General features: G+C 30.9%; 3 protein-coding genes across 4 annotated transcripts; 1 reads left to right on the top strand and 2 right to left on the bottom strand.

Annotated features, from left to right (window-relative positions):
* Positions 1–1,323: 1,323 nt before the first annotated feature.
* LOC110711579 (MACPF domain-containing protein At1g14780-like) lies at positions 1,324–9,842 on the bottom strand. The gene is made up of 8 exons (XM_021889988.1): positions 9,772–9,842; positions 7,913–8,078; positions 5,849–6,087; positions 3,381–3,579; positions 3,210–3,287; positions 2,938–3,121; positions 2,544–2,710; positions 1,324–2,256 (listed from the first exon to the last, which is right to left on the bottom strand). Exons 1-8 carry the CDS (start codon positions 9,840–9,842, stop codon positions 1,552–1,554), a joined length of 1,809 nt encoding a protein of 602 aa, XP_021745680.1. The 3' UTR covers positions 1,324–1,551.
* A 1,489-nt stretch (positions 9,843–11,331) lies between these two features.
* Positions 11,332–15,560, top strand: LOC110711600 (protein FAR1-RELATED SEQUENCE 5-like). 2 transcript variants are annotated; one of them, XM_021890004.1, is made up of 7 exons: positions 11,332–11,608; positions 12,133–13,240; positions 13,485–14,487; positions 14,567–14,656; positions 14,732–14,815; positions 14,899–14,964; positions 15,055–15,560. In XM_021890004.1, the coding sequence occupies exons 1-7, from the start codon at positions 11,374–11,376 to the stop codon at positions 15,535–15,537; spliced, it is 3,069 nt and encodes a 1,022-aa protein (XP_021745696.1). In that variant the 5' UTR covers positions 11,332–11,373; the 3' UTR covers positions 15,538–15,560. The 2 variants fall into 2 exon arrangements, with proteins under 2 accessions (XP_021745696.1, XP_021745697.1); XM_021890005.1 differs by lacking the exon at positions 14,567–14,656.
* Positions 15,561–15,705: 145 nt separating this feature from the next.
* On the bottom strand, positions 15,706–17,361 carry LOC110711635. Its single transcript, XM_021890055.1, has 6 exons — positions 16,995–17,361; positions 16,748–16,907; positions 16,517–16,645; positions 16,298–16,441; positions 15,984–16,184; positions 15,706–15,884 (listed from the first exon to the last, which is right to left on the bottom strand). The coding sequence occupies exons 1-6, from the start codon at positions 17,039–17,041 to the stop codon at positions 15,771–15,773; spliced, it is 795 nt and encodes a 264-aa protein (XP_021745747.1). The 5' UTR covers positions 17,042–17,361; the 3' UTR covers positions 15,706–15,770.
* Positions 17,362–18,588: the final 1,227 nt, after the last annotated feature.

Here is an 18,588-nt window from a genome sequence, read left to right on the forward strand (position 1 = left end):
AAGCATGCAAACAACAAATCACGCATCAATACATCATCATCATATTCATAAAGCATGCAAACATATATATATATATATATATATATATATATATATATATATATATATATATATATATATATATATATATATATAATTATGTTATGTATGTTTATTTACTGTTTGAGCATGCATTTGCATGCATGCCAAAGTATTTGTCAATATCACTTGAAATATATTCTATCTTTTTATACATGACTTAATATAAAAACAAATGTCAATATCACCAAATCTTTTACCTTTCTAGAGCCCTGGATCTTTTTTTCTTTTTTGACCAAAACCCCACTTGAATTATTCTAATTATTATTGTTTAAAAGCACAATATTATATATTTATTTTAAATTTTCAGATTTTCTTCGACTGTTTATATTTATAAAAGTTGAGGTTTAAAATTGTTATTAATTATTACTTGATTGATATACAACTGGAAAATTACTCTTCTCAAAAAGTGAGGTGTATTTAATTAGCTGTATGAAAATCACAATGGACCTAGCATTGAGCATTTATAGTGGACTTGACATAATAAAGAGGGAAAAGAAGAGAATTTGAGCTATTGATAATAAGAACTTGAACTAAAAGTTTCTTCTAAGAAAATACGAGAGCTAATTCGACTGATTCAACGTGTAACATTGGATTTTGAAAATTTTAAGTAAAATAATTGTAGGTCAATTTTGAAATGAACACCGTTTTAAGTAGTTATGAATATTAAGTCTGAAAAATCTTTTTCAAAACTCTTAAAAAAAACCACACAAGTTCTAATCCAATTTATAAAACGTAGTTGACTTTTGATAAAAAATTTCAATACATCTTACATAGCTAACTAGCACCAAAAATAACATAGCGTGTGACATATTCAAAAGTAGTTAGACATCTTTGTTTCAATATAATGACACAATTATCGTATTTTATATCCCCATGAAGACTAATATAAGAATATCGCGTCAATTGCACCATGTCCCTATTTGTACGTCTTCATTTGGTAGGATGCACAACACAAGTTACACATTTCCATAGGTTGCACTTCTAAAGAAATTTATTTTTTCTAGAAGTGCTTAAAATCTGTTTGGTTATATAAGAAAATTCTAATTTTTGCAAGAAAGTCCACTTACTTCAAAGGATTCAATTTCTTACACTACAATTAGTTCTATTTTTGCAATTTCACCAAATTGTCACCCAAATTGGGCATATTGCTTCTTTTCAAAGAGTACAATACATGTATTTTATCATGGCAACAACCTGTTATCTCAAAAAAAAAAAAAAAAAGAGCGAAAGAGAAACCTGAAATTCGTTGCAAAAATAGAGGTCTACTCTTCTCGCTATTAAGGGAAAAATAGAGAGTAAAGAATGGATAACAAGGGCTTTTACGAAACAAAAAAATCGTCACTTCTAAGTTTTATCTGTACAATGTATCTTATACTCCGTAGTACTATTTCCCTCACACAGTCACTTCCACAAAGAGACCCTCAGACATACAAAATAATCGACTCGATTGACATATATATACAGCAAAATTTACAGATCACTTGTATAATCTATTAACGCAAACTTTACATGCAAACCTATTTTACCTCCGTCTGTCACGAGCTTGGCAGCTGTGACCAACCAGTGACCTGGAGCATCATGAGGACCGCGCAACACCTCAGAAGTATCGACAAATCTAAGCAGCTTCTCGCAGTTGACTGGAACTGGAGGACCATTTGGGTAAACACCAGAGTTCAGTGCAGCCGGTAACTTTTTAGGCGGGCTGTTGTTTTGCTTCGGAGTAAAGGTGAAAGTTGTGCTCAAAGTCATGAGGATACTTGACTTGTGAGATGCTTGTGGGGCAGCAGCCCATTCAGTTCTTCTGATTGTGCAGTTAGGCAGGTGGCTGAAGAGCAACCGAAGGTGAAGAGCTGTTTTTGGCCACCTCCCTTTTGTAAGGAGCTGAGCCCCAGTCACAATGAAAACCCCTGTTGTTTTACCCTGCAGCCAGTTCGGGTCATGCTTCACAATGGATGTGCAGACTTTTGAGAATCTCTTCCATCTGACACGTTCTAGAAACTGGCCTTCAGGATCAAAATCATCAGAACCTCGCCACTGGCCATGATCATGAGTTGAAGCAAATGTCATAGAATTAGGCAGCGTTGTCAAATGCTGTGCATGGATGGCTAGTTGATTGCAGTGCTTCCCTTCCAAGTAAAGGCGTAGACCAACTATTGGTTTCAAACTACTTGTGACCTAAAACCACAGAGCAAAAACAGAACGGGGATGAAACAACAAAATTTTGAAAAACAAATGGCAAAATATTTAATGTCAGATGAAAACTGTGCCAAAGGAGGTCGGTGGATCAGTTGAAATCAGCCCGGACCTCAAGACATTCTGCCCGGGGTGAAATCCTCACTACCTCATCCATAAGGGTGGATTATACATGCAGGGGATTTCTTGAGAAGGGGACCCAATATGGAGCTAAAGACCCCATCCTCATTATGATATGTAAACTATGCCAACAAGAAAATGGGGAGTACCTTGGTGGAATTAACATGAATCTTTGGACCAAACAAGCTGAATTGAAGGAGAGATGAGGAGGGCGCTATTCTTTGATGCTGGAGAGGAAGCTCGTTGTACATAGGTGCCCATTGTCTAGGGACTTGGAATTCCAAAAAGTATTGCAGATCATCTGGAGAAGGTTTGTCTGAAGAGAGGAATATTATAATTCAGACAATAAAAAGGTAACCAACAGGTCATAAATTCAGTAAATAACTAAATAGCACAAGAATGCAGAGTAGAGTTATGGTGTCCAAAAAAATCTCCTAAAGAACATTGTTGTTCAGTTGTTCAGTAATAACTGAAGGATTGAACTAAATCACAGCTTGAATTGCACATTGAACATAAACTTTTAGATGCAAAGTGAAAACTTACATCTTAAATACAAATTAATTGCATGACTAAGATAACCACTGCCTGGGATTCCGGTAAGGAGTGAAGTAATAGGCACAAACTTGAAGAGAATTGCATCAGGGTGGCTAGGCACTGTCTGGAGCCATTGGGAGTGACTATGCAGAAACACATTTCCACCTCTTCTTGATCGTATAACAGAGAGTCCCTGAACAAATTAACACAAAAATATATAATTGCTATGTAAGAGTAATAACATGGGAGCTTAACGGTCAAGATTTTATTAACACACTTACATCCTTGTTTGATGTTTCTACAACACTAGTCAACTGTATAATATTTGACTGCAGGATCCGACTGAAGACCTCCGGAGCCTGTATGAAAAGGGAAATACATATAATATTTACAAAAACGAAACTTTTTCAAGCAAGAAAAAAACCAATAGGCATTTTACTCAGATCTCTAACCTTTTGTTGTCCTTCTCTAGCTTTTCGCTGTAAAAGTGGATCTTTCCCATCCGAAAAAAGAGCGTCTCCAAGATCTTCCAGATGAGCTCTGAGTTCAGCAGGAGGAATTTCTGATGTAGGGGCCTGTCTGACACAAATTAAATCTTGACCTCCAACAGCCAAGCCCACAATTATATGTGTACCGTACTTGTGAATAAACCTGCCTAACAAGTGAGATCAGCAACTGACACAAACAAACTAAACAAACACAATAGAATTAAACCACGCAGCCTAGGGAGTTAAGAAATTGTTATTTTAGCTGTGATAGTGTATGCATATAACTATATAAGTATATAACACAACATAGTTGGAAAGGATTGGACTAAGAAAGATCTATCACAACAACCAGGGCTCACTTAATGCTCAAAACTAGGGTAAGCATAGATGACAAGAATGTTCTATGTGAGGGTGTGAAACTGCATTGAAGCAGAAAGAAGAGTGGCCTTTTATATAGAACTAATAGAATCTGTTATAACTTATAAGCTCACCTCAAGCACTCACAACAACCAAGTGGAGGGCCAAAAGCAAGCAAATATACATAGGTAAATGGTAATTTCTATTCCAATACAATTCTTATTAAAATTAAAAATTAAAAATAAAAATAAAAAAATAAATAAAAAAGGTTAGATTATATATTTCCTGTGTTGAATGTAACATGTTCACAAAGAAGATATCCCCACCTCCATGGGTGAGACGTTGGGTTTACCACGATTAATCGTTAGTTGGTACACCCGTGTGTACCAAGCGCATGGTACACCCGGATCAAAACTAGTTTTAAAAAAAAAGCGGAAAGAACATAACTTATATTTGTAATGAACATCACGACTTTATAAAAGAACACAACACTGAGATATAAAGAACGTAATAATTTTGGTGAAACAGTTTTTAAAAAAGATAAAAGATAACTATCAATTGATTTTTACCACGTATTTAATGTCAAATCATTTCAAAATATTCTGTTTCAAAAAAAAAAATCATTTTAAAATATTCAGTTTTCTATAATTTCCCTCTCTAAAATTATTTTTATCAAGATTTCATTTTCAAATTCCAATATTTTCTATTCTGCTCTCTTTATTTCTCTTTCTTTTTAAAAAAAATTCTCTAAATAACCAATTATATATTTTTATATTTTGTTATAATATTCATCTTGGTCATTTGTATCTATTATAATGTTCATTATATGATTTTTAAATGCCCATGTTCTTTGATTGTAATTTTAATGTACCTTCATTGTCACACAATGTTCATTATAAATAATACTCTTTAGATAATATTATCATGTTCTTTGTTAATATAGCGTATGTTATCTAGATCTATTGGAAAATCAATCATCAATAGAAGAGGTCCCAAAAATATATCGTCTTCATCAACCTTTATGATCCTGATTTCAAAAAATATACATATATACAATTAGATATATTTTTTTATTGAAAAAAATACGTAATTAAATGAACATAATTTGTAACGTAAAGAACATATAGTTCAAATCCAAATAACATAGTTTGTGACTATAAAGAACATATATTTTAGACCTAAAGAACATATAAATTAAACTCAATGAACGTATTCATTCCAATGAATATGGATAAAAAAAAAAAACTAATAAAAGAACATTTATCCCAATCCAAAAGAACTTAATCTTCAACCTCCAAAAATAACACAAATTTAAACAAAAAAAACTACAATAATCAAAAAAAAATTTACATTTTCTTTCAGTGTTGAATTCGTTAACAATGATCCATGAACAAATATAATAATCTAAAAACATGATCATCAACAACAAAATTAAGAAATATAAATTGAAAAAAATAATTTAAAACTACCTTCCCATTTGGTGACAAAATCTAAAATTAAATATCAATTGTCAAAAACATCAATCTGGTGATTATCAAGTGCAAATCGACAATCATAGATCGTGACGAAATTCACCATGAGCCATCATTTTGTCTCTAAAAAACTTATTTCTTTCTCTTGAAATTTTATTTATCTCAAAAATTCTCTATTTTTTCAAAAACTGATTATGAACAATTATAGATATGGGAAGCTAAAATTATGGAAAGGAGATAACAAAAAAACCTTTAATTAAGGAGCATAAATTAGGAAGCTGACTTTTTTCTTTTTTTTTTTTGAATGACAATTTTCACCCTGGTGTACAATGTAAATTTCATGCCACAATAACCTATGCTGAATAACAGATTCTTACAGCACTATCCATTACGCAAATTTCAATATATGTTACACACATATAAGAAACACCTTATAATTTGGTATAGATCCTGCCATTGCAAGGTCCAAAGATGGTCTACATGCAACTTTACCCCTGACAAGCAACAAGTCTCTACTTTCCAAAAATTATTCCAAGTAAAATGAAGTATAATCCACATTGCTAATTCACTAGCTAATCAGAGTAACTGCAAAGGAGAAGCTACCTTGATAATGATGCAGGATCCCAATGTGATGAAACAGATTTCTTTACTTTGTCATGGAGAACAATGGCAGACGCCATTAAGTGCATGTGGAACAAAGCAACAAAGTAACCATCAAATGCAAGATGTTTGCTATCTGTAGCATCATTTAACCAGGCTCCACTAAAATTAAAAATAGCGTTGAAATAGCCAGATGGAACTTTTCCTTGTACGGATGATCTTTGATTGAGTAACTCTGACATCTGCAAAGATATAATATAATGTTAATTGTTAACCCATTGCTTCAGATAATACATACCATCAGAAACAACAAAAAAATCACTGACAGCTTGGCAGGCCATATAAATAAAAGAGTACAATATATTGTGTTGGTCAATGCAGATGCAACAAATACACCATAAATTTTCTTTGACAGAATAAGCCAATTGCATTGAAGACTTGCACTCAGTCTTAAAAAACAAAAGAATAAGCCACCTCAAAGAGGCATTTCTTTTTCAGCAGCACCATACTATCTCAACTAGGAGAAGTAGTACAAGATCTCTCCAAAACCTATTTTTTAATCTAGTGACCAAGCTCCATTTACAGCCAACGCCTATAACCTAATTCCAAAATTCATGAACTATAATCATCTATATTTTCTACCATTGCCATTTACTTTTAACAATTGTCTTAACAGATGCATTTAGAATACTTCCATATTTAGTCCAAGGTAAAATATAACAAGTTCCCACATTAACTTATTAAAACAAGAAAACCATACTCCCACTTGAAATTTTTCAGAGATGAACTTCATCTTATTCTACATAGGGGTAATTCGTCCATTTGATGATTTATTAGTATGGAAACTAAAATAAGGTGTCAAAGCTCAACAGCTCTCCAATGCTCAAATTGGGGTGCATCGGTGCAATGTTAAGATTGAACCTTAAATATCTCATTAGTGCTGGAAAAAGAAGTGAACTTTATGGATGATATTTGACTTTGCAATAAAATATTATGATTTCCAAATTTGCTTCTCTTTTAGTCATTATATGATTTCCAGCCAATTGAAAAGCTACATATATCAATAGCTAATCAACCAAATACCACTATAAGTAGTCAACTAAGCCCCACAGAATAAGGTAGAGAATCCTAGTGTCATTTTAGTAATCCAATGCAAAAATAATTAAACTCCAATGTTATCCTATAGTACCAAAGAATGGCCTGAAAACTTTTGAACTTTTACTGCACTTATTAATACAAATTCAATTGAGGTAATTTAGTCATCTTTGAACAATTTGCTTACCTTAAGAAGTCTACACTTACTAATTACCATAAATGTCACTCTTTTTATGAACAACGAAGGCAGTATCTATCTATTGATCTTCCAAGTTCCAATTAATAATACGGAGTACATAAATAGCTAGCTTAATACTCCATCCGTCCCAAAACAAGCACGCCTATTGTCTTAGTGTAAAATCCTTTGCTAATATTACGCGTCTTGTTTGGATTTTAATGCAAAACTTTGACTAAACTTCATTGCCCCTAAATACCATCTTTCAACCTCATTGATCTTTTTCAGCATTAATGAAAAATCGAGATATTTTAGTCAATTTTAATTAGCCTCCTTAATTCACGCGTATAACTCTAAACAACACCTATTTAAGGACAAAGATAGTGGTTAGTCTCTAAATTCAATTAATTAATATCTCAACAACTATCTTTTTGCATTTAAAATTCAGTTAAAATTTGTACAAAAAATGTAATTAACTCAATCTCTCCTTTATTAAATAATCATTTAAAAAAAAAAAAACATATACACCGTATTATTTTTATTTATATTTGTATAAAAAAATACCGTTAATTATAGTGTTAGAAAAAATAAAGATATTAATTTTCTTCAATTAAATGGTTCCTTAATCTATACTCCATATCATAACCTCATCTGACCTCGGATCAAATCCCGTCTACATCACTGCCCCGCCCTTCGTAACACTCTCTAAACCAAAAGACTAATCAAGCACCAATTTCAACAATTACAATTGTAATAAAAACCAAAATTAGTAAAAAGTAAAAAAATAAAAAATCAACCTGATTAAATTGAAGAACATCAGACTTAAACCGCAATTGTTCGCCTTTATCGCAACGAATATCAACAGAAACGCCAGGAATCGAAACGTTTCCACCAGGAATAACAACGTTTCTTTTATGAGCTTCATCCAAAACAACAAGCCTCTCTTTTTTCGCAAATTTCAACCTGAAATCGGAAGTTAGATCAAACCCTAACCCTAATGATTCCACTGCTCGTAATTCTATCGGCTTATTTTCTCTCTCCTCCCCCAATCCTCCATTTTTTTGGTTCTTCGATCGAAAAAAATTCAAATTCAACTGGAAATATATGTATCAAAATCAACAGAAATCGCTTAATTCAATGATTTCAATTGCGACTAAAAAAATTTGGATTTTGAAAAGTCAAGAAATTGGGTGATTGAATTCGCCAAATTGGACTAGCAGCCTTTTTTTTCTTCTTGTTATGATATTTTTGAATGAAGAAATAATAAGGAATGATTTTTTTTAGAAGAAAGGAAGAATGTGAGAGTGAAAAACAAACACCAAAAAATTTGGAAAGTCTAAATACAAGTATTGAAATTCAAGTTGGGTGGGGGCCCACTTTTGGATTGTTGACTCTTACTTTGCTTACTCAGTCAACTTTTTTTAGGATAGTCTTTTCTTTTGTAATTGTTGTAAAGAGTTAGTTTTACTTTTTACACTACTGGCGTATGTTGTGTATGCGTTTTTAATAATATTGTATTAATATGGTGTGTGTGAATTGTTTGTTGAAGGCTTGAAGCCTTCTTGTAAGTGTGTGGATTTTGTTTTGTATCTGTTATGTATGTCTAATATGGGTTGATTATGATAAGATATGTTATTGAGAGAATATGATAGTTTTAAGCATATGAAATACAATAATTATAATATTTGGTAGTATGGTCGACTGAATTTCCATTATAGTACATATTTGGTAGTACAATTAATTAAATTATTTAGTCGTTCAAAGATGTTGAAATTCTCCTTTTTTTTTTGGCAATTATAATTTTAGAAATGAGATAGGATCAATGTTAGAATTGCTAGCATGAATACATTGCGCAATTGTTGTATTCATTATTTTTCGAAAGTATTGTGTAATTGTTGTATGATAAATCTTTTATACAAAGGGAATAAAAAAAATTAAAAAATAAAAATAAAAATAAAAAAATAATAATTTAACTTTAAAAACTAACGATTCATCTATAAAACTTCTAGAGCGCATATAATAATAAACTCCAATAGTCCTATAGTCTAGTTTACTAGTCCACAAAATATAGATTTTAATGTTAAAACTTACAACCGTAGTATCCTAACACCATCTTGAATATATTATTACTTCTATACCTTTCCTTAAAGTAACTACTTCCACATCTATAATATAAATACTTTTTACAACAAAAGCTAAAACCACACTCAACTTTTTAAAAAGCCAAGACTCGAAGAGCACAAATGACATACTACTAATAAGACCATAAATTGGTAAAATAATATATAATGATGATGAAATTTGATGGTTAATAAAATAAACAAAGTGAGCTAAGGAATACTCCCTCTATCTCTATATATTATTTATTTATTTGACATATTTGACTTTTTACGCTCTTCAAAGCGTGTCTAATAGCGTATATATCTTCATTTCTATACATGTAAAAATTATAAAAATGTGATATTAATTAAATATGCAATGAGACGAATCTAACAAGATCTTACACGACAATATTATCTTTTATTGATTAATGATAATTTATGATCAAAGTTTTTAAAGTTTGACTCCAAAAAATAATAATAGGATAAAAATAAAGGAATGAAAGGAGTAAGAAAAAGGACGTATTTGGTGTTAAAATTGAATACCAACTGCTCACCTAACCCAAGTAGCTGGTTTACTTGGAAGTCTTTCGGTTTCCAATTGACTAAGCTTTAAATGGGCAATCATTTCAAGTGTACTCAAATAACTCAACCCAACATTATATTGTACTTGTACTTCTCAATTATCATTGCCTTTAAATTAGGGGAAATTTCTTATGACTTTCCCTACATGGTATGGTGCATCTCATGTACTTTTCTATCTTCATTTAATCAATTGTGTGCATTGCCTACATTGAAGGCAAATTTTTTAACTTCACATTGTGTGTGGCAAGTAATAATGTGAATAGCGATTATGAATCGTATTAGGGTTGTATATATTATTACTTTATTGTTATTACTTTTTTTTATAGTGTGAATGTCAATTGATCAATCACATTGAATTTTGCTCCTAGACTGTCAAAGACGAAAACTCAAGGAACAAAGAGGGGGGTGGGAGGAATGAAAATCTCTTTCACAAGAACCCAGGGGCATTTGGACGATAGGCTTTATTGTTTTACTACGACTTTTATTATTTTTCCATACATTATTTTGATCATTAATATATGTGATTATGTAGAAATAAAACATATAAAATTTGATATTTGAATTTTATAATTAGATATAGTCCTAATAACAATTTGCATAACAACAATTTTTTACAAGACAACATGCATACATAACAACAACAATATTACGTAATGTGAATGGCCATAATAAAGACATGCGCAAAAATCAAATTAAAACAATCTATTAAGAAAGGGGAATATTACTATTTACTAACGAGTTGATGCACACAATAGTTGTATTAGTGGAATACAAGAATCAAATTATCGTCAATTATTCAATTAGAATTATCATTACTATTTTAGGATTGGATGAGAGTGAAGGGTTGGATTAAGATTTGGGTCATTAGGCAAATTAATGCATTTCCCTAGTCAACAAGGCAAGACCGTCAATCAAAGACTTTGGCTAATTGGAATCCTAGAAATATCTCCATTTTTCACATGAGTTCTAACTTCCAAGAGTTATTGAGTTAATTAACAAATATATTTATATACTCCATAAGTTCACAGGGGAAGATGTCAAAGTGTAACTTTCTAAACTACACATATAAGTGCCCCACATTAATAAAAGAAGAGAGAGTTAATCGTTTTATAAGGCTAGGGGCTACTTTTCCTATTTTGCCGTATAGTTTTGGGATGAAACCTTCTAACACTTGTGAAGTGGATCAGTGAATGCACTCTCTCTCTTGATGACGGGTACGATCCAGACTCGTATTTAACAAAAGATCTTCACTGATGCTCCATTGAAGAAATAAGTTTTTTTTTGTTGTTTTTTTTTTTTTATGAGAATTTCCTAGTTGACAATTACCAAGCCCAATCAAATAGCAACGGATATTTGAGCTTTTGGGCTATAAGAAAACTACGATGTGAAAATTTTACCCTACACCCTAGTGTAGGGTGTGTTCCCTACACCCCCCTATGCTACGTCGTTTTGTAGCTGGTATTTGCGATTCTTTCCTTTTTTTTTTTTTTTTTTTTTTCCTTTTTTTCTTTTTTTCTTTTCTTCCTCTTTTTTCCTTTTTCCTTTGATTCTTATTATTCAATTTATGTATATATATGATTTTAAACCCTATTTTTTCTCTCTCTTCAATTGATCAACCAACCTCCATTTTAGATCTACATTTTTCTCTCGCTAATTCATCTTCTTCATTTGATTTTTTGAACGAATTCGTTAATTGTTACCGATCATCAATGGCGAATTCTGCATCTGGAGATTGCGTTGATTTTGATCGCGATTGCGAGCGTGTGTTTCCTTCTGGACTTCGTTTCGTTGATTCGTTTGTGCAACAATGTGAGTAATTGTGATCATAATTTTTCAATTTTTAATTATCCCTAATTTGTTCTGTTATAATGCTCTGTTAATTTGAACTTAATTGATGTATTATTATTCACTTTCGATTTTTGAATTTACTACTTTGATTACATTATGATGAACGTTTTTGGATTGTTGTACTTTGTATGAACATTTTGTTGCTTCATTTGTTGTTTCATTTGTTGTTTTCTCTGTGTTTTAGAATTGTGTGTTTTTGTCGTATATTTTGTAGATTATACTTTCAATTAATCGTTTATGTTTTCTTATTCATTGTTACTAATGTGTTTATGTTCAGTCTTAAAGTCATTTTTGATCATTTATTTTTACATTTTTATATCGATATTATGTGTAGTGGTAAATAATGAAAATATTGTTCAAAATATTATGTGCTGAAATTCTTTTTGCAATTGATCATGTGCTGTTTTGATATTGAACATTTTACTTATTTGTTATTGTTCATTCATGAAACTCTTTATGATCATTTATAATTGTATATTGTGCAGTGGAAAAAAATGATGATATTATGTATTTAGAAGCAGAACAGTCTGAATTAAAGGATAAAGAATTTAAATCTGAAGATGAAGCTTTCGAAGCGTATAATGAATATGCTTTTAGGAAAGGTTTTGGAATTCGAATTGGGAAGAGTAAGAGAAGAAGAGATGATTCTTTTTTGATGAAAAGATTTGTTTGTTGTAATGAGGGATTCAAAGATAATAAGTGTAAGAATAAAAGGATTTATGAGAAGTTGGATCATCGAACTGGTTGTTTAGCTTTTGTGCAGTTTCATATTGATCATTTAGGGGTCTATACATGTACAAGACATGAAATGGTTCATAATCATGCTATGATTCCTCCTGAAAAAAGGCATTTGATAAGGTCTCAAAGAGATGTGAATAAAGAGCAGCTTCTTTTCATTTCAACAATGAAATTGAGTGGAGTCAAAGTTACTGATTCTTTGAGGGTTCTAAAGAAGGAGGTTGGGGGATCTCCTAATCTTTGTTTTACTGCTTCTGATGCTTATAATGCATTGTCATCTGAAAAAGCTGCCCAAATTGAAGGATGTGATGGTAACCAATTGATTAAATATTTTGCCAAGAGACATGTGGATGAGACAGATTTTTATTATGATTTTGAACAAGATGATAGTGGTGCTTTAGTTAGTTTTTTTTGGCGTGATGGTAGGATGATGAGAGATTATCATTACTTTGGAGATTTGTTGGTTTTTGATACAACTTATAGAACTAATAAATATGGAATGATATGTGCTCCATTTGTTGGGATGAACCATCATGGTAACAATGTCATGTTTGGTATGGGTTTTATTCTTAATGAGCGCACCGAGTCTTTTGATTGGTTGTTTGATACATTTTTGCACTCAATGGGGAGGAAAAGTCCCATTACAATTATGACTGATCAAGCACAAGCGATTGCAGCGGGTATAAGAAACATTTTTCCTTCAACTGTTCATCATCGTTTATGTGTATGGCATCTTGAACAAAATTCTAAGAAACACATTGGAGCATTGAGAGCTTTGGAAGGCTTTACAGATTTGTTTGGATATCTTTTGAAGTATTGTGAAACTCCTGCTGAATTTGAATATTTCTGGAAAAGGTAAATTATTGTTTTTTGTATTTATTTTTTATTTTTATTATGTGATATATTTGATTATTATGTGATATATATATGAACATGTAGTGTTTTACATATGATCATACAATTTACTTTGTTATGTATGTTATCATAATATTATTAGTGTCCATATTGTTTATGATCATTATTCTTTACACAAATGTACATATTTTAATTTATATTTTGTTCATTTTTAAATTAATATATGATCATTTCTGTTATACAGGATGTGTGATAAATACAAATGTGAAAATGATGATTGGTTATGTGATTTGTATAAAATAAAGGAAATGTGGTGTCCTGCTTATTCTAAGAAGTATTGGTCTGGTGGTATATTGTCTTCTCAACGTAGTGAAACTACTAATAAGTCAGTTTCACAACGTCTTAATAAGACTCAAGGTTTATGTGATTTTTATCATGTTTTTCTTGATGTCATTTCTGAGTGGAGAAGTAAGGAAGGTGCAAGAGATTACAATACTCTGAGGGGTAATAGGCACCTAGCTTTTGCTAATATTGGTATATTAGTTCATGCAAGATCATTGTACACTATTCAAGCTTATGTTCTTTTTGAAGAGGAGTTCATTAGGGGGACAGCTTATGATCATGTTGATAATGGTTTGCGTTTTCCAGAATATTCATATCTTCTTTGGAGGCCTGGGAAGGATATAATTAAGCATGAAGTTGTTTTTAATAAGGAAACACATGCAATTTGTTGCACATGCATGTACTTTAGTGAGACTGGTTTACTTTGTTCTCATTCTCTTCGAGTATATCATTTGCATTGTGTGCGTAATATTCCACAAGAGTATATAATGAAACGATGGACAAAGGCTGCCATGTGTAGTCATGGTATTGAAGAACCTATTTTGAGGACAAATGTTGTGGCTACTAGTGTTTGGAGGTCACAAACAATCAGAAAGTTTGTTAAGTTGATAACAAGTTGTCAGAATTCTTTGAATGCAAGGGCAGAGGTTGAGTGTTATTTCAATCTGTTAAAAGAAAAGGTTGAGAGTGTATCAGGTGTAATTGACTTTAGTGAACCTGTTAAAGAGGTTGAAATTGTTGATCTTGAGATCAAGAATCCTCCAAAAGCTAGGCCTAAAGGTGAGAGGAATGTAAGGCCTAAGAGTACCTTGGAGAAGCAGTGTAACAAGGCAAAGGGTAATTTCAAGAGGAAAAAGTCTCTGTACACTCCTTACAAAAGGGGTATAGGGCAAGCAGTTGTACAGGTATATGATCATTTCATATTTTCAAATTGATCATTTCAGTTTTCGTAAATGATCATTTATGTTTTTTCTTTTTAAATAGGAACTTGATGAGAACGGTTGTGCTGTTACTTATGCTAATTCTATTAGTGATCCCATTGAATTGATTGTTTTGAGCAATAAACGGGCTCAGGTAAATTCAAATGTGCCAAAAAAAACATTTTATTTATATTTTATTAATATTGATTTTTATAATTTAAAAATATAGGTCGGCTTAAAATCAGCTGTTGTAGAAGAAATTCCTTCTAGTTCTAAGGAATCAAATCATAGTATTTCCAATGATTTTGATCAGGTATATGAACATTTATGATCTATATTATAATTTTTTTTTATTTAATTTTTTATTTTTTATATTTTTTTTTGGTTTTTTTGTAGGCTACTGGTGAAAGCTCTCTTTCATCTATCATATCTATTGATGTTGATATTTCATCTATTGCTAAGGTTTTTTTTTTTTTTCCATATTTGTTTGTATAAGTGTTTGTAACTGATCATATACTGGTTTATTAATGATCAATTTAATTTTTTTTAAAGGCAAAGGATTTAAATCTTGAAGGTGTTTCTGCTGTTCAACCTTGTTCTAATTTTGTTGCAAATAAAGGTGCTTCTGGTGTTAAAACTTACTCTCAAATTAATCCAAGAGTTCCAATTCATACTAGTGCGTCAACAAAATCTCCTGTTGTTATTCAACCTACTGTTCCCAGGAATGTTCAAAATCAAACTCAGAATTGTTCAAACACCAATCCAGAAATGATCATATCCAACTCCAGGAATGTTCAATCAACAAATGTTCAAGTTATTTCTCCTACGGTTCAAATAAATGATCAAGGATTTCCTGTTCAGAATGTTCAAGTTACTCCTCCCACAGTTCAAAGAAATGATCAAGGTGCTCGTGTTCCAATTCTTCAATCAAGAAATGTTCAATTAGGTTCTAAAAAGATTTCTTCTAAATATGATAGGTTGTTAGCCTTTTTTGATACAAGTGTAGCTAAACGTTTGGCTAATAAAGATAAATAATTAGTATTCCAGAACTTTATAAACATTAGACTTTTTTGTAATGTTGATTTAATTACTATTTTGTAATTTTGAATTTTCGATCTATTATATAAAAAACTTTCATTCAAAGATTAAAATGAAATATCAATTACAATAATATTAAAATAAAATCCATAAGTCTACTTCTAAAAAAAAAAAAAAATAGTCATATATAAGAAATGAACATATACATAGTTGTAAATGAACATTTGAAACTACAAAGTTGCAAATTTTCTAGCTTTCCTTCTATTTGCTCTTGATTCAGTGTTTTCTTCAAATAACATCAGTTCTGCTGTGTATTGGAGCCTTAGATTTCTAATTTGTTCCACCTGTTGAACAAAATGAATTGTCAAATTTTAATTAAACAATCTTTACTGTTTCATAAATGAATATTATATCTTAAATAATTGATCATTTATAACTCTTACATTGTTTGGTTTTAAATCACAAATCCAACTCTCATTAGGATCAGCAGTGAAGGTTTCCATATGCTTCATAATGTAAACTCCACAGTTTGTATAGTCATTGTTGCTACGCCATTTCATCTTTTCCAAAACAACTGTGTAGTCTTCAATTCTTTTTGCATCTTGATATCCAAGGTGTTTCATGTACTCTGCCAATCCTTTTAACTGATAGAAAAAAGAGTAAAAATTGTTTAGAAGTTTGTATTGTGATGAAGACATGAACAATAAATAAAAATAATTGATCATGTAGTCAACTATAAATGAACATATTATCTCACCATCATTTTTGGTTGTTCTTCATATTTTGCTTTGACTGATACCTTTTTTGGTAGTTTTCTATTGTCAATTATATGAATTTTGTCTTCTATATGATTGACGCACAACAGAAAAAAATGTTGAGAAGTTGATACTGGGAAGAAGACCTGAACAAATTATATAATGTTATTGGACAATATATTGAATGTAATTGAACATTTGTATTAAACAAGAATTAATACCTGTTTATATCCAACAATGCTGTCAATTTTATTCAACTTCAGTTCATTGTCAATTCTTTCTATGAAGGCATTAATTCTTGTCTTCATTGATGATCCTTCTTGACAAACTCTATTTGTGCACATAATGTGCTGTTGAAATACAAACAAACATATAGAAGTTAAATGAATTTTTAGCAATTATTTATCATAGGAAAATAGAATCAATAATATAAAAAAAGAAGAAAGACTAACATGAAGCACTGTTGAGAAATAAATCTTGTTTCTCGGCTTTTTATGATTAAGAAACCTTGCCCATCCATCTATGACACAATTTGTCACTTCAACATCATCTCCAAGAGTTTTCATTTCATTTCTATTGATGAGATTCAAGCCATCATAGTATAAGAGTGCACTGCATTATGAACATTTAATAATATGAATGTGAACATATTTTTATAAAAGATATTAAACCTTAAGTTTAATTAGTGTAAGTAATTACCTTTCATCTTTTCCACCAAGAGCAAAGTCTACTGCAATTTGGTTCATGGCTTTCTCATCTTTAAACAGATCCTTGTACTTGACCAAGTAAGGAGATCGGAAAGCAGGAGGAATTGTTTTCTTTTCGCGTTTTGGTCTTGTTGTTCAATATAAAATATTGTTAAATTAAGAAAATTATGAGGAACATAAATGAACATTTGAGTGTATATAAATAAATTTGAAATTATACCTTTCAACCTTTTCCTTTTCAGTTTTTTTCTTCTTTTCTGCAATTGACTTTTTCTTATCATCATTCCTGGTCATATTACATAACACAAATGTACATTTAGGTATATGAAAATGTTCATTATTATTTTTGAACATTTACTTAATATAAATAATGTACCTTTTTGTGACTTTTGAGGATGAAGCAACAATCTTCTTGTTTTCACTGAAAAGTGAAACAATGTCAGTACATATTAATAAAATAAAAGCTTCTTATGTAACACCCTGAATCATTTTCAATTCATAAAATGAAAGATATTGATTTAACATAAACCTATTGATTTAACATAAACCACACATTCATATTACATATTCAACAAAATAATGTTCACACATACAATAGTTTGAGAAACACCAGTTTCAAGTTACAACACGATAGTAACATAAGTTAAATTGTTCCATCTAGATATTTTATCCTACACCATTACATAACCCTAATAGTAAGACATGTCTTCAGGATTTTACCCCTCCACTTTTTCATCATTTTTTGTTTTTTCAAAAACATCTTCCTTGTTTTGTTTTCCACCTTCAACTGTGTTTTTTGGATCATCACTTTTTTCACCACCATCTGACCTAGGGTCAGCATCAACCACTGAACCAGATCCTGCATCTAAGAAAAAATTTAATTAGATATAATATAATTTCTTTGTAAATGAACATTTGAGTATTTATAATTGAACATTATACCTGTTCTAGGCAATCCTTCATTATCTGACCTAGTGTCAGCATCAAATTTTGAACCAGTTGCTGCGTCTAACAAAAAAATACAATTAATAATGAATATTTCTTGTTTGTAAATGAACATTTTACACTTTTTAATTGAACATTATACCAGTTCTAGAAAATTCTTCAATTCTTTGTTCTGAAGCTGCTGAAGTTTTACCCACATCCTTTTCTTCAGCTGTATTATAAATCATCATTTTGGAGATACACTAAGTTAATAGTATTTACACATAATAATTAGAAATGAACATTTCTACTTAAGTTTATGTACATTATTATTAAATATATGAACATATTACCATTTGTTGAAATTATTGGTTGTTCAATTATATCACCAAGTGTTGAAAAGGTGGGCCCTGTTTCTGTTTAGGACAATTTAGACCACAAATTTAGAATTTTTCATATAAAAATTAGGATATATAGTCTCTTTTAGTTAGAATTTACCAATGGCTGGAGAAGGTGGAGTCAACCCCAAGCTGAAAGCTTTTCTGATGTCATATTCTTGTTCTTTTTCCTTTCCCTTTTTGGTTAATTTCTTCCCAGTCATTTGCTTCTCAGTTGTTTGCTTTTCAGACCCTTGCATCAGATTCTTCTCAGCTTGTGCAAGT

The sequence above is a fragment of the Chenopodium quinoa genome, unplaced genomic scaffold (genome assembly GCF_001683475.1).
Source record: "Chenopodium quinoa cultivar QQ74 unplaced genomic scaffold, ASM168347v1, whole genome shotgun sequence".
In the NCBI taxonomy this organism is placed as follows: Eukaryota; Viridiplantae; Streptophyta; class Magnoliopsida; order Caryophyllales; family Amaranthaceae; genus Chenopodium; species Chenopodium quinoa.